This window comes from Chionomys nivalis, chromosome 10 (genome assembly GCF_950005125.1).
Source record: "Chionomys nivalis chromosome 10, mChiNiv1.1, whole genome shotgun sequence".
NCBI classification, from domain to species: Eukaryota; Metazoa; Chordata; class Mammalia; order Rodentia; family Cricetidae; genus Chionomys; species Chionomys nivalis.
The window spans coordinates 36,386,631-36,401,777 of record NC_080095.1 but is presented as its reverse complement, the minus strand read 5'-3'; the positions used below and the strand labels follow the sequence as shown (position 1 = coordinate 36,401,777).

General features: G+C 39.7%; 1 protein-coding gene across 34 annotated transcripts in view; it reads left to right on the top strand.

The window, feature by feature from the left end:
• The window catches only part of Nrxn3 (neurexin 3), a 1,560,627-nt gene that overhangs the window by 744,889 nt on the left and 800,591 nt on the right, over positions 1 to 15,147 (top strand). For all 34 annotated transcript variants that reach the window (XR_009057835.1, XR_009057834.1, XM_057782568.1 and 31 more), the window contains 4 exons: positions 3,948 to 4,067; positions 11,805 to 12,186; positions 13,591 to 13,781; positions 14,539 to 14,712. Coding sequence is in view for 32 of the 34 variants with exons in the window: in XM_057782568.1 (XP_057638551.1) it covers positions 3,948 to 4,067; positions 11,805 to 12,186; positions 13,591 to 13,781; positions 14,539 to 14,712 (867 nt within the window). In the remaining 2 variants the exon portion in view is untranslated. The remainder of the gene's footprint in view (positions 1 to 3,947; positions 4,068 to 11,804; positions 12,187 to 13,590; positions 13,782 to 14,538; positions 14,713 to 15,147) is intronic.

The following is a 15,147-nucleotide window of genomic DNA, read 5'->3' as shown; positions in this document are numbered from 1 at the left end:
AAATAGAGAAATTCAGGTGAAGAAAAGTCATGTTGGTCACCCGTTTCCTCCCCCACACAATCAAAAGTCCCCAAACGTTCTCTCCCACATTTGAAAACAGCCCTTTAAGGCAGATGGAAGGAATCTTTACCGCCTGCATATGAGCAAAACCATCGGGTTTACCTTAACTTGGTGAGGTCATAGTAATAGAATAATAAAAATGTGTATTTTGAGGTAACCTGTAGTTTCTATGGCTATATTGTTCTTAGAGGAAATAGCAAAATCATACAATGTCATCTGTTTTCTAAAAAGCTTAACTAGGTTAAAAATGGTTAAACTAAAGCCCACGGTGTACAGATCTTCCGAGGGAGCTAAGAATTTTTTGATATCTGAGTGTCATCTTCCTCCAAGCAACCAGCAATGATTTTTATTATAGTGTTTTATTTTCATTTTATTATTAGTTCTTCTTGCTTAATGACCAAGAGAAGAATCTGTTTGGTGTTTTTCAGCTGCTATTTCTTGTTCTCTGTTGTCTGCTTATCAGAAAATTAGTCCATGTTCCAATGCGCAAAACCTCCCCTCAAAGAGGCAGTGCTTAGTGAAGATGGTTGCAAGGCCAGAAGGAATGGACATGCTCTTGCTACCACTACAGACAATCATAAAAGGATTTTTGTTTTTCAGACATGAAGAATTCAGTTCTCTACTCTTACAAAACTCTGTATGTCAGAACTCTTCCTCTGTGGTTCTCCTCTTCATCATAAGTATCATGATCTGAGCAAGTCAGCTGATGAGAGTGGATTGGGTTCTTCTGTTTAACTGTAGCCCTCATGTCTGAGCAGCCTAAGGGGAATCATAGGATTTCTTGGAATCAATATTTCTTGTATAGACTGTGAAAGAAGGGAAACATGCCAACACATACATCCAATGTGTACCCCACTTCAGATCATAATCATCTTAGTTTTTGAAGAGACAACAGCGTCGGAACATTTATGGGTCTGAGGTTGCTAGTTCTTGGTTAGTGTCATTTTCAATTCAAACGTGAACAATGTCCTTTTCCTTCTTCTTCCTTTTGGGGGCATCCTCTACCTACCAGAGAGAACTCTACTCATTACCCACTGTTGCTGCTTCACTGGCTTTTTGACTGATTCTGTTCAACTTGTGGGTGGGGGTTGAGGTGGGAATCCTCCCTGGACTAGATCTTTTCTGCTTTGCAAGCCGAAGTTTGTTGTGTTTCAACATTTTGCTTGTGTTAGCATCAACTTGCGTTGCTTACCAACTCAGTTTCCTTTAGAAATTACAGGTTAACTTGACAGCCTCCTCTCACTTTGACGAAACTTGCAGCTGAATTTAAAAATCACTTTCCATTAGCATGGTGACTGGCCTTTTGACTTGATTAAGAATAAATGCCATTAGCACTTCACTTCCAGAAGATGGGCTTCATAAAGGCTCGCTGAGGTTTATCAGTTTGCTACTTGAAAGTGAATATTGGCTAAGATTCCCTGTCGTTTTAATGAAATTGGCATGAATCTTTTTTACCCACTCTTACAATAATGAGAATTAGTGATGTCGGAAATAGCAGGGCATAAAAAGTTTCACTAATCTTTCCATAAATTTAAGTATAGGACATCACATTCTAATGCTTTAAAGTTGAATGTACAGTAGAATATTTGTGTTTGGATCTGGCCACCACACACACTTGCTGGATACCTTTAAATGCTATACCTGTAAAATGCTGGCTTCATTGAAAACACCTGAGTCAAAAATAAAGCTTCTTTTACATTTCTGTAGCTAACACAGTGCTTATGTAGCAATGTCCCCAACTGACTGTGTTTGTGCTTGTCATTCTATCTTTTCTCTTGTCCCCAATCTTAGAAATTAACTGATGTGAAAAAAAATTGCCTAAAGAACAGATGTTCCCTTGGAGGAGTAGTTTTAAATAGCTCATATCTGTAGCAGTTCTGCCTCCATAGCCACTTTTCTCCACATCCATCTTCTCTTTGTTCTCTCTTAGCGAAGCATTTGTACGTAGAATAAAGAGGATAAAACATAAAACACAAAGGCAGATTTGTTTGTTCTAAGAACGTCCACTCTTCTTATTAAAAGCACCCATATGGGCCGGGCGATGGTGGCGCACGCCTTTAATCCCAGCACTTGGGAGGCAGAGGCAGGCGGATCTCTGTGAGTTCGAGACCAGCCTGGTCTACAAGAGCTAGTTCCAGGACAGGCTCCAAAGCCACAGCGAAACCCTGTCTCGAAAAACCAAAAAAAAAAAAAAAAAAAAAAAAAAAAAATAAAAGCACCCATATGATGTCATCCATTTTCTCCCACTACCCTCTCAGTGGGGGGTCTGAAAGGGGACACTGCGTCCATCTGAGGTTTCAGTTGAAGGAAATAATGAACGAGTCTATTTAGTGATTTGAAATGTAGAGGGGGATTCCATTTTACTGTGTGAATTCAAGATAGCATTAAGAAGCAAATACGATATTAAGTAACAGTTGTTTCTTAGCAAATTCTTCTCCGAAGAGTCATCAAGCTATTTCATGCCATCAATATGGGATTTGAGGCTCACTGGACCAACCCAAGTTTCATCACTGATGTTCAAGAGTCTTACCCCTTTGAGTAGCATGTTGGATGGTGGATAAATTCCAAAGGAAAAAAAAATATGCTTGTGCTGAACCTAAAATAAAATTCTTCACTCTAAAGCCTTTATTTTTCAAGGGGAAAAGATCTCCCAAACTTTACCTCTGTAACCCTTAAAGCCAGCTCAACTAGGAATATTAATTACTCAATATTTGAAAAGTACAACTTAACAATTATCTAAAGATTCCTGCCTAAGTTTATTAATAAAGTATCATAGCTTTCTCTTACATATTTTAATATATTTCAAGTTATTTTAAGCACAAAGCTGTTCGTATATTGACTGATTCGTTCAGCATTGCTTAACCATCAGCTTCTGCGTGAATAAGCTCTGTGCCTCAGAAGGAGAATCTTGGTCCAAGTCCACAGCTTCTCTGACGCGTTCTTTGTCTTCAGATTTTCATTTGGGGTCCATGATGATACACATTCTGAAGTTAGTTTCTTTCCTCTTGCTAATGGCAGCATCTCAATGCCTTGTGTTTCTCTGTCTTGCAGTCTTTTGCTGTTAAACACCACAATTCCTTGCTTCCCAGGCCCTTCATAGGGGTCGACTTGAATTCCATCTTGACTGTCTTAACATGGGTTCTCTTGAGACTACTAAGCTGACTCCTTTACCTAGTGGTTCTTTATGTGAAACACTGTTTTGAGATTATATGTTCAATATTGAAATTTATGGTATTTCTTTCTTTTGATCTTTTGAGTTTTCTGTTTGTTTCGTTTGTTTTAGTTTTTGGAGGATGATGAACAATGAGAAAAGCCTGGGTCCCCTTGTTTTACCCCAGGGGTATTGATTGCACTGTTTAAACCTAGATACAATTTCTAGTGTTGTTTACTTTTTTGAATGCTATGGTTGTTAAATTCTCATAGGGCTGTGGGTTAGTGGAAATGGCAACTTAAGGTAATAGAATTTGAAGAGTAATTTCTTACACATTTGGTAAATATTTTGTAAAAGTCACACTTTTGTACTAAGCTTAAAGAGGCAAGTGACTAATAAAAATTAAATGATGATGAATTTTTGGTATCTAGCCTTACCAAAACAAATGCACGCTGATGAGCGATCACTGTAAATCTTAAGTGTTTTTAGTATTTTAAGACCTCATAACTATGCATGAAGGAGGATACTTATCTCCTTCATTATGGATGAATGTCATTCATGTTTTGATTGAGATGTCTGCTTTTGGAGATTAATATAGAGGGTTTCATGGGAACAGTAGCAGTAGGATCCATGGTTGTCCTGCATCATGTGCACCAGTGTGGCTTTGACAAACTTTATGCCCTGAGCAGTACTCTGAGAGCTGGTTCTAACTTTTGACATTTACCACCATTCTTAGGCAAAGGACCTGAGACCCTGTACGCAGGTCAGAAGCTCAATGACAATGAGTGGCACACCGTCCGGGTGGTGCGGAGAGGAAAAAGCCTTAAGCTAACAGTGGATGATGACGTGGCCGAGGGTAAGTGTGACTGTGGTGGGCTTTGTCTCTGCTTTCATTGTCTGGTCTGTCTGCCATTCCCCTTTTGGAAGTTTCTATTCTCTTTAAAGGAAGTAACACATCATGTTCTCTATGGACAAGCACAGGCAAGGCTAAGAATTTCCCCTTACTCTGTATTTCACAGTCCTTTTCTTCAGCTTGTATACAGTTAGCCCACTACTGCAATATCCTTCTCATCAGGCTCTCTCTTGGGTGTGCAGTCTATGCTCAGGGAACAGGTGTAGAGTTATATAGATGCCTCTGTTACTAATAATTAAAAATACCTGATTAGTCACCCTCCACGTCTGCTCGCTGCACCAGCAAACAAATCACTCTTTAATAGGAGGAAATGGAGAGTCCAAAAATATAGAATGTCACAGAGAATACGAGAAGAGCATGTGGTAGGAGGTGCTGGACATGTTTGTTTTAATTAGCCATTCAGTTATTTAATTGTTATTCACTAAGTACCTGTTGACAGAATTTTCTGTCCTCCCTGGTCCCGCAGCCATTCAGTCCCGAAGAAGCACACAGAGGCTTACATTAATTATAAACTGGTTGGCCTATTAGCTCAGGCTTCTTATTAACTCTTGCATCTTAATCCATAATTCTTGTTTGTGTTAGCCATGTGGGTTGGTACCTTTTATCAGTGAGGCATTCTCATCTTGCTTCCTCTGTATCTGGGTAACAGCTCCAGGCTGAGCCTTTCCTCTTCCCAGAATTCCCCCATTCTGGTCGCCCTGCCTATACTTTCTACTTGACTACTGGCCAATAAGCATTTTATTAAACCAGTGCAACTGACAAATCTTTACAGGGTACAGGACCATTGTCCCACAGCATTGTTGTGAGAGGAACTGGCATATAGTGATGCTCAAACAGGCAAATCCTTTGTACAACAGCTTTGTGTTTAGGAAGACAATGTGTGTGTGTGTGTGTGTATGTATGTGTGTGTGTATGTAAAGGAACACTGAGAATCCCAGGCAATATGAAAGTGCTTCCTGCTGGCATGCTATCCATCAGCAATATGTTAGAATAGTAGAAGATAAGATAAAAGGTGCTCAAAAATCACCCATTTCCTATTATTAAACCAATTGAGTAGACTGGAAGGAACTCTGGTATTTGAAAATGTTAAGAATATGTCTTGACATTCCCATGTAGGTGAGTAGGAATATAATTGTCAATCAGTTGAGAAAGCAACCAACTGGGGTGGGGAAATTAAGAGTGGCTAATGAAGGTAGACTCTCTCAGAATTTGATGGATCGTTTTAATTAGTCAGGCAATGATCCCGAGTTCATTGCCAGGTAAGTATCCAAGCACACAGTGTGCCAAACTCACATCCTAGAAGAAAATTAAACTTTATTCTGCACAGGGCAGTTCCATGGGACTCTGGTGTCATCTGATCTACCCTGGACATTAACTCCCTGCAGGACATTTGGGAAGCCACTCACTATTCCTGACCCTTGTCTAATTCAGTCTGCAACCTCAGCTGTGGCCGCAGTGCCTTCTCCCAAGAGCGGGACAGAAGCCTTGTGTTTAAAACAGTCAGTGCCATGAAACTGTTTTATGCTTTTTGGATAAATATACAGAATCTCCTTTTCTTCATTTCTCCGTCTTTAAACTTGAACTTTTGTGATTTTAGGGCTCTTTCCATCATAAATGTTCTGTAACAGTGGGTCCTACAATTTAATTTTGATTTATGAGCCCAAGCTTCACTACTTCTAGAATCTTTAATTGTAGTGTAGTGTGTGTGTGTGTGTGTGTGTGTGTGTGTGTGTGAAGAGAGAGAGAGAGAGAGAGAGAGAGAGAATCTAGACAGAAGAAAAACACACAGCATATATCCAGCCAGCTTTAGATGTGGTGCTGCTGTTTTATGATAATCTGTTCCTTTAATCTTCAATAATTCAAGATACTCTTTCAAAATAAATGTCCCTATTGTCATTTTACTGAAGAGGAATGGGGAAGCTAGAGCTGTGTAAGTAAGCTTCAAATCCACGTCTGTGTGATCCCAAAGATGGAAGCAGTTCGCTGCACTTCACAATCCATCAAAAGAAAATGATTTCTCTTCCAGCACAGACAAAGCACAATGAATGGCTAGGGTGAGGTGGGGAATACATCTCAGGATGCCGACCCCGGCACTCTGTCTCTTTCCTCTCAGAGCCACACCAATTATCAAAGACACAGCTCAGTCATTGGAAGGACTTTCTGACCTATGGGACCTCAGGGTAACTTAATGGTATGAAATGAATATGGAAAATGAGATGAAAAAAATGACTTTGTTGTTTAGAAGCAATTTTCGATTTGCATTAATTATTCAAACTGTCCCCATGAACTATGAGATCAGACAGTAGCCTGCAAATGCTGTGCTTGCAAGCAGCACTAATTCCTCTGAATTTGGCTGGTTAAATCCCAAAATACAGTTTACAGCGTGTTATAAATAGCTACCACTAGGTGGCACTCTCACCCCAGTCTCACTCAGCAGTGAGCTCCTTTCATTTTCCTTGAAAACCACAAAACACAGGCCCTGAGAATTGCAGAACTAAGGGTACAGTAATCCCTTGCCTTGATCATTGTTCTTCTATAGAACCTTTGGAATAAAGGCAATTATGTACTGTGCTTTCTATTAGCGTTAACAATTAGAGCGTGGGGCTAAGCCTTGGCATGTCCGAGCCATCTAGTAATTTTATTTGAAATTAATGAATTCTTTCACTTTCAGCCATACCCCCTACTTCAGTGCTGCTGGAAGACAGCAGCTGAAAAGTAGAAAGGAATCTGGGAGTGGAAAAGTGTTTGTTTGGTGTTTTTATTGTTGATTTTTTTTTAAACAGTGAAAAGAGGTTTGGAGATATAATTTTAATTTAGAGAATTCATAAAATCAGGCAGTGACTAAAATATACATGGTCCTAAGTGGTGTCTTATTGGCTTACTGAGTAATCCTTTCCATAGTGTTTCAGGTCCCCCAGTGTGCCAGATTTCTAACTAGGTCATACAAATGACATATAGAATAGGCCAGGCTCGTTTGTCACCAAAGGCCAAGAAAGAAATAGTCTCCAGCCTGGTGTTTTCAATTTTTTTTTTATCATACAATTATATTCTTGGAAAAGCACTAAATTCGGTTGACAGTTAATAAGGCTTAATTGATTGATAGGGCTAGATTTCTATTATTAAGGACAAATTAAAAGAACGCTCGACTTGGTTTGTGTTTCTCAGAAGAGCGAGCTAATGTGCTCAGACAGTACACTTGGCCCAGGACTTCTTGCTCAGGCCCAAACTGACTTCTCTCTCACCCACCTACAGTCTGAATAAAAATGTCCTTTCTCAAAATCTCCCAACAACAATTTATTACTCGTGTTAATAAAACGTTGATAGGGTGTGAATAGGAAATGTTAGGTCACAAAGTGAAGTTCTTTATTCAAGGCTCATTAGGAGGTTTGGAATAGCTAGTGCACATTGCTAATCACCAATAACTGAATATGCACTAATTGCCTAATATATTTGGCTTCGGAATTATTTTTAGAATAAGGCCTTTTTATGGAACACATTTTTAAAAAGTGCTGAGAACATGGAGAAAAGTGTTAGGATTTAGTGTGGCTGGAGAATTGTGATGAAAATGGAAAGTCCCTAACTGAGACTTTATAGACCTCCCTTTTCTGAGCTACTCGTATGTGTTTGGAAGTCATAGAGGACCTAGTGTCTTCTCCCAAGATTTCCCAATGTTATTATTAACATCATCATCATCATCATTTATTATCATTATTATTTGTTTAAACTCATACTGTTGACCAGGAATTATATGAAAAGAAAAATGGCCATCCAAATTCTTCCCTTTAAGTTAATGTCTCAAGTCTGAGCCCACTGCATGTCCCCCCACCTTATCACTGAAACTTGCTGAACTCAGCCTCCCTTGTAGGCTATGAGATACCCAGAGGCACTAGATTGTCGCATTTGTAATAAGAACTTCTGTGTAAAATAAATGAACAATGATTAAAACATTCAAAGAAAGGAAAAGAATAATATCTAGTAGCCTATGGTTATGGTCCTAGAAACTTTCTAGAATTTTCTGCTGATGTCCTTAATCCTGACCAAGGCACACTCATTTCACAAATGGGAAATGGAAGAGTAAAACAGTTAAGAACCTTGCCTAAGGCCACCAAGTGAAGAATCTGTGGATCTGGAGTTCAAATCTGAGGAAGTTATCCCCAGAGCCTGTACACTCATCCTCCATGTGCTCTGGCATCATGGGAAACTGCAGATCTGGCCAGAGTTTTCCTGGGGTTCCTATTTGTCTTCATTCTGAGGGGTACTATGCGACTGACTTGTCACCTGCTGATGAACTATGGAAGTGACTAAGGACTAAGGCCACAAGGCTTTCTTAGGAAAGATGGCCAATTATCCTGAGTTAGCTGGAATGGCATATGGTACCCAGTAGAAGACTGGACTCTATTACAGTTACTACATGGCAGTGGTAGCAGATCAAGTCCATCTACTGCTTTTTTATGGCCAAGGATATGGAAAATGCATCAAAATTTTCTTCAAAGACATTAGAGTATACATATAAAGAAGTGGTCTGTGTGCTGTGCACATCTGGATTCAGTTTGAAGGTCTGCCATACCAAACTGCTTCACCTCTGAACACTAAGTGCCCTTACCTCTAAGGAGACATAATGCTGCCATCAATAACTTAATGCTTATTGTGACACATGTCATAGTCAGAAGCTTAGCACAAGACCTTGCATATAGAGATAGTTAGTCCTCGTGTCTCTTTATTATCTTTCACTCAAGTCTTTTATTTTTCTTTCCTCTGGAATTCTAGAGCAGCCATTCTGAGGTATGCATATACCTATTGTCACGGGAGAAAAAGTTTGGTCTACACCCAAGTTCAGAAAGTGTTGTCTTCTGCAGGGTCTCGGTTACTTGTATGGATTAGACCACACATGGACTTGTTTTGTCATATTTGACTAGTTTGGTGGAAGTTTCAAATGTCAAGCAGAGTTTTTAAAAATTTTTGTCAGATGTAGTAACATAGGGTATTTTGGGTGTGTGTGGTTGACTTGGTTTTAGTCTGTGTAACAGGTGGGTGAGTTTCTCTAGTGAATAACGGAACCAATTTTTTTCTGATTTGGGGACCTGCATTGCTAGCTCCCCCACTGCCCTAGACTTGTAGTGGATCTTTTCCCTGAGTCATCCTAGACCCTCAATCAATCTGTGGCTCTGGGCTAAGCTCTTGAATTCCCTTGTTTATTTCTTTTTCCCTTCCTTCTTTACCTCCTTCCTTCCTTTCTCCATCCCTCCCTTCCTCCTTCCTTCCCTTTCCTCCTTCCTTCCTTTGTTTCTTCCTTCTTTCTTGTTTTTTTATTTTATTTTTATTTTAATTTAATTTTATTTTTTGAGACAAGGTTTGCTTGTGTAGCCTTGGCTGTCCTGGAACTCGCTCTGTTCGAGATTGGTCTCGAACTTACAGAGATCCACTTGTCTCTGCCTCTCAAGTTCTGGGATTAAAGGGGTGAGCCACCACCATCCAGCCCCTTGATCTTTTCTTGTTCTACTTATCTTTTTACTCTGCCTCTTTTTTTTTTTTTTTTAAATCTCATCCAATACCCTATGTATTTTTATTCTGCTTTATAAAACTGGTTTTTCTTGGTAGGCAGAATTTTCTCAGTCCTCAGTCCTGAAGATAAAATTTTGCAGAAATCTCTCAGCTGAATTTAAAATTGTCTCTCTGATTCCTTTGGGAACTCTTTGGATCGCATGGGGTTGCCTTTGCTTTTAAGGGTTTCACTCTGAAGTTTTTGTGTGAAGGATGTGAGTGAGGGCACAAATAGTAACATCACCGCCCTGCAGTTCCTCTGACTCCATGCAGGTTGTCTGAGGTCCCTTTCCGGACACTTTCTATATTGGTCCCCACACCTGCTATGAAGAGATAGGGCCAAGTGGAGTTGGGTGTTTTGTCAATCGCTTCACTGTTTAAAAACGTGAGAATTTTAGGTTGTGTTCATTTCATGACTAGTACAATTGTCAATATTAAGTAATTTCATGTCCTAATTCCTTTTCCTAGTCATTCAATTGTTAACAAATTTATGTCGCATTTTGATTTTTGCTCTAACTACAACTTATGTATTTAACGAACATCATTATTTTATTTTTGCTTATATTAAAAGAATAATTTGACACCCGTTGTCAAAACACCATGAAGAGGCTCATCAAATGTAAGCCCTGATTTCTGTGCTCATTTGCAAATCTTTGAATCACTTCTGAGCTTGTGTCTGAGGAAGTAGGATCTATATTTAAAATCCAAGGAGATGAATAAATCTTTCAGACATGGTTGGATCGCTTAGACTCCAGCTAAGTTATCCAAGAAGACAAATGCCCACCCTTCCTCTTTGACACTCAAATTCTGAACCAGTAGAGAGTGAAAGAAAAGTAAGACGGGTAGACAGCAAATGTTGTTTATCAGTGAGACATCTGATAGTAAAACAACAGATTAATTTGACTGAGCCAAATTAAGGAGAAGGCCACTTTGTCTGATAGAACTGATGACTCTTGTGGGATCCCTACCATGTTGTCTGTGGGAGAAGCAAATCTCCTCATAAGACTCTTACCCCCAAGAACAGTTTGTCTCAGCACCTATCTCTTGAACCTTTGTTTTTGCTTTTATGTTTTTAGTTTTGAAATTAAAACATAATTATTACATTTCTCTCTTCCCTTTCCTCTCTCTAAGCTTTCACATTTATCTTCCCTGATCTTTTTCAAATTCATGGTCTCTTTTTCATTTTATATATATATATATATAAATATATATATATATATATATATATATATATTCCCTAAAAATGACCTATCAATTGGTAACTTTGGAACTTTCTAGAAAGGCCTATTTTCAGGTCTCACCTTGGAGTGATGTACTGTGAGTTTGGGTCTCAGTTTTCCGGTATTTGGACGTAGACAAACCTTCCAACTTTCTAGCTTTCAAAGATCACGGTTTTACTCTTTAGATCAAAGTCTATGGTTATGGGACTAGAGATGAATTCTGTAGCTCCTCCTGATTATGATCAACTTTATCCCATCTTCAGGATTCAAGTACAAGCTGTCGTTTTGGTAGGCGACAGTATTAGTTTTAGGAAACCACAATTAGTTGCTTTATAAGTACCAAGTAGTGCCTTACTATGAGAAATTGTTGGTCAGGGAAAAAATAACTTCTTATGATTTGTATTTAAGGTTCCTTCCTTCCCCCGCTCCTTTCTTTCTTTCTTTCTTTTCTTTTCTTTTTTTTCCCAGACACTGGTTTTCTCTCTGTAGTCCTGGCTGTTCTGGAAACTCTCTCTGTTCACCAGGCTGGCCTCAAACTCTTGTAAACTATGGCTATGAAGAAAACTGTGCATTTTACTCCCTGATCCCTGCCTCTACTTCTTGAGTTGTTTCCTGAATAAAGACAATGAATAGTGATACCTTTTCACTTGGATTCTCTGTTTGCTCACGATTTTCTTTCTGAGATGGCATTGCTGACTGAAGTCACGTGTCAGGAGAGTAACTTGGGTTGAGCTACTACTTCACTTCCTAACTGAGCTCAGACCAGGTGCTACAGATAGAGCTTAACTATCACGAGTATTGTGTTTTCTGGGACAGAACTCAGAAACTTGGAAGCACGTTCCTTCTGTAAGATAGAGGAAGGTGGCTATGAGAAAACAGAGTAATTTTCCCCATTCCTACCTCATTTCTGATTATACAGGTACGATGGTGGGAGACCACACCCGCCTGGAGTTCCACAATATTGAGACTGGTATCATGACGGAGAAGCGTTACATCTCTGTGGCCCCTTCCAGTTTCATTGGCCATCTTCAGAGCCTCATGTTCAACGGCTTGCTCTACATAGATTTGTGCAAAAATGGGGACATTGACTACTGTGAGCTGAAGGCTCGGTTTGGGCTGAGGAACATCATCGCTGACCCTGTCACTTTCAAGACCAAGAGCAGCTACTTGACCCTTGCCACCCTCCAGGCCTATACCTCCATGCACCTTTTTTTCCAGTTCAAGACCACATCAGCTGATGGCTTCATTCTTTTCAACAGTGGCGATGGCAATGATTTCATTGCAGTTGAGCTGGTCAAGGGGTAAGTAGGAGAAATCACTTAGTTGATGCTGTCAATGTTACTGAAACAATGGCTGTGAAGAAAACTGTCCATCTTACTCCCTAACCCCTGCCCTTGCTAGTACCCTCCTTGGTAATAAAGATCCAGACAATGACTAGGGCTGGAAAGGACAGGGACTCAAGATTATTTAATGAAATTCTGCTAAGTTGGTGTCATAGATCTTTTAATGATGAATTGCTGTCCTTTGATGCTCTTGTAAGGTAAGCTTATTTATGTTTTACCATATTTACCATAGTTTTATGGCTATGGTGTGTATTATACAAGTCTTTGATGTATTGCTAATTATAGTCAGCATATGCATAGCAAGAAATGAAACCTAGTTATTTTACAACCCTACTAATAGCATTACAATTTTTATTTTAAGGGGAAAGCATTGATACAATCCCCCATTACCCAAAACCATGAAATTGAGTTTCCTGAATTTAGGGACATTGCAGAGGTTAACATTATAATATTTAAAGCACTCTTTGTCCCCCCATTCTGCTTTAATATATTGGAAAGTAGTGAAATAAGAACAAAGGCAGAACTGGAGACGTAGCTTGCCTGAGTGCTTGTCTACCATGCACAAGGTCCTGGGTTCAATCCCAGCGCAGCATACATTGGGTAGGTGTGATGGCACACACCTGTAAAACCAGCTGTGGTGTGATAGAGACAAGAGGATCTTGTCTCTGTGAGATGGCATTCTCACCAGCTGACTGAGGTCATGAGTCAGGTGAATAACTTGGATTGAGTTTCTACTTCACTTCCTGACTGAGGTCAGAACAGGTGTGTGCTATAAACTATCGTGACTCTTAGCCAGTCTCAGCTAGATAGCAAATTTGAGGTCAACCTGAGCTTTATTTGAGGTCAACCTGGACTACACAGATCTTGCCTCAAACAAACAAACAAACAAACAAACAAATATGCTACTCAATTTTGATTGACTTTTGTTATTATTGTTCTCTTGTGTTTTGTAGGGTCTCTAACTGTACCACTTCTTAGATCTAGATATTCCTATGAAGGATTAAAGAAGTAGACTTTTGGGCTAAGTGTGGGTACGTGCCCATAATTCCACAATATTTGAGAGGAAGATTGTGAGCTCCAGGCCAACCTACACTATATTGTGAAGTCTTGACTTAAAAAAAATACAAAAAGTGAAAGAAGACTATCAGTCTGTGAATATAGAATTGAAATGAAGTATGAGCTAATATTATTAAGAATTCTTTTCAGTGTATTTAATTGCTATGTTAGGCCAGGTCTGCACTTGAGATTTGAAGCCCCTTGTTTTTGATATGTGTGTGTGTGTGTGTGTGTGTGTGTGTGTGATTGCTACTTAACTACTTCATGGTACCTGAAGTGATTGTGTACCTTTTTTGTCTCTCGTAGGTACATACACTATGTGTTTGATCTTGGCAATGGTCCCAATGTGATCAAAGGCAACAGTGACCGCCCCCTGAATGACAACCAGTGGCACAATGTTGTCATCACTCGGGACAACAGCAATACCCACAGCCTGAAAGTCGACACCAAGGTAGTCACTCAGGTCATCAATGGTGCCAAAAATCTGGATTTGAAAGGTAACTCTCCTACAGAAGTTTTTATTTTATATCCCATCTCCCAACAGAAAAGTTGCTTCCATGGGAAAGCTCCAGGTTAGGGGTTCCAACCATATATTTTTGTACCATGCGTTTTGCATAGGAAATGTGTTGATTTATACCATAAAGCTACTTATCCATGTCTCAAAATGTTTCATAATCTCTGATAGTATTAGGAGTGTGCTTTGATGAGGTGATAAGTCAAGGCTATGTCAAAATGTAGGAGGGTACCTAATAGATGGGACAAAGATCTGGATGCAGCTAAGTCTTTTCTTCCTGGGTGACATTGGTAACAATGTCTCAGCTGTACTTAGGAACACACACACACATACAAGGAGGATAGTTGGTCATTACTCTCATTATGGGTTGTTAGACCCTTGACTGGATGTCTGTAAAACTTTCCACATATTATTTCTAACAAACACAAAAACTACTAAATATATGGTTGTTCAGTTGAAAATGTGGTTAATCTTTACTTCTTATAATTAGAAATCTTCATACAGTTGATATGGTGATTCAGACTTTGAGATGTGGAACACAAAATGAGTGATCAATCAATATATTTGAGTTAATAGTTTAGAAAGTCTTGCAGTTATTCCTATTTTAGCTGACCCCTCCACCCCACGGTTGTGTTATCATCATCGAAGGAAGAAATAGTCTAAGGTGTTGAGCCTTAGTGGACATGGCTGCCACATCCTTTCTCTACTCGGTCTCTTTTACTTTGAGCATTTTTTTCTAGGTGATCTCTACATGGCTGGCTTAGCTCAGGGCATGTACAGCAACCTTCCGAAGCTTGTGGCCTCCCGGGATGGATTTCAGGGCTGTCTGGCCTCTGTAGACTTGAACGGGCGCCTGCCTGATCTCATCAATGATGCTCTCCACAAGAGTGGGCAGATCGAGCGAGGCTGTGAAGGTAGAACCTCTCTTTTTCCGAATGCATAGTCTTGTCACAAGCATCAAGCCTCCTTGCTGCTCTGCCAGTGCCTCCTTCCTCAGTTTACTCATCCTTTGTCATTCCAGTCACCACCCAACAGTGCATCCTAATCGCTCTCCTTTTGTCACTTGTTGAGTATGCCAGACATGTGCCATGAGTTCTAAGAAGGTTTGGTGGCAGATGACCTTCCAGTTTTATATACTTGGCAGTGAAGTCCCTTCCCTGTCATGGGCATCAGGCTTCTCCCAATTTGTGCCTTTATTTTCAGAATGGCTGAAAGGGTACTGGAGATCTATTTTAATAATGGCAAAAGGCAAAGAGTCCAGATTGGTGTCACGATTTACAAAACTGCTTCCTATTTTGGCCAATAGTAGCTGGAATCTTCATGAAAATCCATTGGGAGACAGAGAAATG